Genomic DNA, 2,959 nt, shown 5'->3' with positions numbered 1-2,959 from the left:
TAGTGAGGAGATTGGTGAAGAGGTGGCAGCATTGCACAGTGCAGGGGCAGCAGTTGGCAGAAACAAGGTGGGTGCTATAGGGCTGAGTGGAGGGGCACGGTATCAAGGAGTGTTTACCCTCATGCCAACTCTTTTTGCCCCTGAAAATTGGTGTTTCAGTGGCCGCTCTACACATCACATGACAAAAAAAAAGGAGGCAATGTCGTCCCCTGGAACACCAAACCCCTGGCTGCCCGTCTTTGCATTGCCACTTTCCAGGGTTCATAGATCTCAGAAAGCATGAGATGTTCTCTTGCAGTAGGGTTGCAGTCTCATCCCAACAGACATCCCCCCCGCCCCACACATGCACCAGGTCACCCAGAGCCCACTTTAAGACGGCACAGGTCTCTGGGTGACTCAGTGAGGAGGTAAGAGCACCAGGTATGTAAGTGTTTGTCTGTGTGGGTTAGGGTGTTCCCTTTGGGCTCTGGGCAGTTACTCAAGCTTAGTGTTTTTCCTTGTTAGGCAAAGATCTGCTGGTACCATTCTTCTGCTTGGTATTGTCTACCCTGTGCAGATACCCTGCCTGGCACACTCATCAGTGTCCCATAGTGTATTTGTACTCCCCATTTCTCTGTATCTATCTATTTGGTGCTATTCAGAAAAATTCATCTTAGAGCCAGGCCATCAGTTTGTTGCCTGCTTGTACACAGCACCTTGTACAATACAGTCCCAGTTGCTAACTAAGGCTTTTATGAATTATGGTAACATAAGTGCAATAAAAATAACAAGAATTGAGGCCACGTTAGCCTCGATGACTAAGTTTCCAGTATCTCTCTGTGTATCTCATGACCACTCCTAACGTTACTGCACAGAGGTGGTAATCAAGAGCTCAGGTCTCTCACCTCTCTTTCATGGCTGGATGCAGCTCAGACACCCTTGGTGGGTTTAACCCTGATGGCCTCTGAGAAGCCAGTATGTAGCAGATAAAATCAGGCGGCTAATCTTTTACCTTGTTCAGTTTTGCTGCCAACTCTGTTAAATTGTTTTTTGTAATCTACTCTAGGCACACTTTACAGGGAAAACTGAAAGAGGAAAACGAGCCACACCTCATGGAGAAAGGAGAAGGGAACAATCAAACATTAATCACGGAATTCATCCTCCTGGGATTTGGGAATGACCAGCAATATCGCATACTTCTCTTCCTGCTATTTCTAGTGATCTATATTGTAACAGTGGCTGGGAACATCCTCATCATTGTTCTGGTTGCTACTGATCAGCACCTTCACACTCCCATGTACTTCTTCCTGGGGAATTTGTCCTGCTTGGAGACCTTCTACATCTCCACCATCCTGCCCAGGATGCTGGCCAGCTTCCTAAGTGAGGACAAGACCATTTCGGTTAGGGGCTGCATTGCACAGTTTTATATATTTGATTGTCTGGCAGCCGTTGAATGTTATCTCTTAGCTGTGATGTCTTATGATCGGTATTTAGCAATATGCAAACCCCTGCTCTATCCAATGCTTATGAATACCAGGGTTTGTCGCTGGCTAGCAGCTGGGTCATGGATAGGAGGAGTCCTGCTTGCTTCAACCATAATGTATTTTACAGCACAATTAACTTTCTGTGGATCGAATGTCATTGATCACTTCTTTTGTGATCTCACCCCAATACTAGAGCGCTCCTGCAGTGACACCAGTGTGATCACTTTGGTGAGTTCTGTTGTGTCCTTTTTTGTAGAGATTTCCCCGTTCCTGTTAACCATGACCTCCTACATTTGCATCATAGTTGCCATCCTGAGAATCCCTTCCACCAGTGGGAGGAAAAAGGCGTTTTCCACCTGTTCATCTCACCTCGTTGTGGTGACAGTATTCTATGGCACCCTCACATTTGTCTATCTGTCACCAAAAAACAGCTCAGTAGGGGATCTGAACAAAATGTTCTCAGTCTTTTATACAGTCCTCACTCCCTTGGTTAACCCCCTTATCTACAGCCTTAGGAACAGAGAGGTCAAAGAAGCCCTGAGAAAAGCAGTCAGCAAACTATGTCCCTCACAAAGGGACACAGGATAAACAAGGACAAATCCATCTACTGCTTCTTCTTCAAAGTGTAGTGTTCAGTTGACCCCATCCCATGGTGGCTGTACACACAAGATATGACTGTGTATAGGATTATTAGAGCTGTTTGGAAAAAGGGGAATTTCTTGAGAGAAGTTTTACGTTTGAGGGGAAGGGTAGGGAAAAAGGAAACCTGAGTCATTTTCTTTTGGCAGAGGGAAAAATAACTTAGGCAATCTTAGATGGAAATTGATGAAAATGACCTTTAAAATGGTGGTTTTGGGGGTTTTTTCCATTAAAAAACAAAGTCACATATCATCTCAAGAAGCTTGCAAATTGCTGGGTTTGGGGTTTTTTTTTGCAGATTGATGCAAAATTCTAGAACCTCTAACAATGCTGAGAATGCGATTTCGTAACAAAAGATGAAAATTCGCCCCTCCTCCTCCACTTATTATGTATTGGTACTTGTACTCCTGTGCACTTCCACTCTCTATTTCTAGTGTGATTTTATTTAGTGTCAGCTTCCAGTTATTGGTCACTTTAGACATTCCTCTTAGGATCACAAATCAATCATTCACCGATCTAATCTCAAAAGAGAATATGATCATAGTCTGTCCTCATGCCTAATACAGTCTTTAGGCCTTCTCTAAATTATTTTGTGCTTCAAATCTAATAGTTGTTGTAAAACTAGAATGCATAGAAACATTAATAGAAAAACCTCGGGTCTCAATTACACCCATCATTATTTTGAATTAGGTTCCAGCCCATATTGATCTGTTCCTCCAGTAGCTTATTGATCTCAAAGTTAAAAAGAAAAAATGTCCCTCATTTTCTCTGTGGTTTGGCTCACTTCTATTTGTGACCATCGTATCTTGTTTTGGTCGCTGGACTGAAGAACCATGTTCTAAGCAGGTGCTTGGAGC

At 43.6% G+C, this 2,959-nt stretch overlaps 1 protein-coding gene across 1 annotated transcript; it reads left to right on the top strand.

Annotated features, from left to right (window-relative positions):
- The first annotated feature begins 1,091 nt into the window (after positions 1-1,091).
- LOC102373039 (olfactory receptor 9G4-like) lies at positions 1,092-2,051 on the top strand. Its single transcript, XM_006038498.1, has one exon. It carries the CDS (start codon positions 1,092-1,094, stop codon positions 2,049-2,051), a length of 960 nt encoding a protein of 319 aa, XP_006038560.1.
- The last annotated feature ends 908 nt before the right edge of the window (positions 2,052-2,959 follow it).

Source organism: Alligator sinensis, unplaced genomic scaffold, assembly GCF_000455745.1.
Source record: "Alligator sinensis unplaced genomic scaffold, ASM45574v1 scaffold2034_1, whole genome shotgun sequence".
Taxonomy (NCBI): domain Eukaryota; kingdom Metazoa; phylum Chordata; order Crocodylia; family Alligatoridae; genus Alligator; species Alligator sinensis.
Note: the sequence above shows the minus strand (reverse complement) of the source record. Positions and strands in the feature narration are given on the sequence as shown.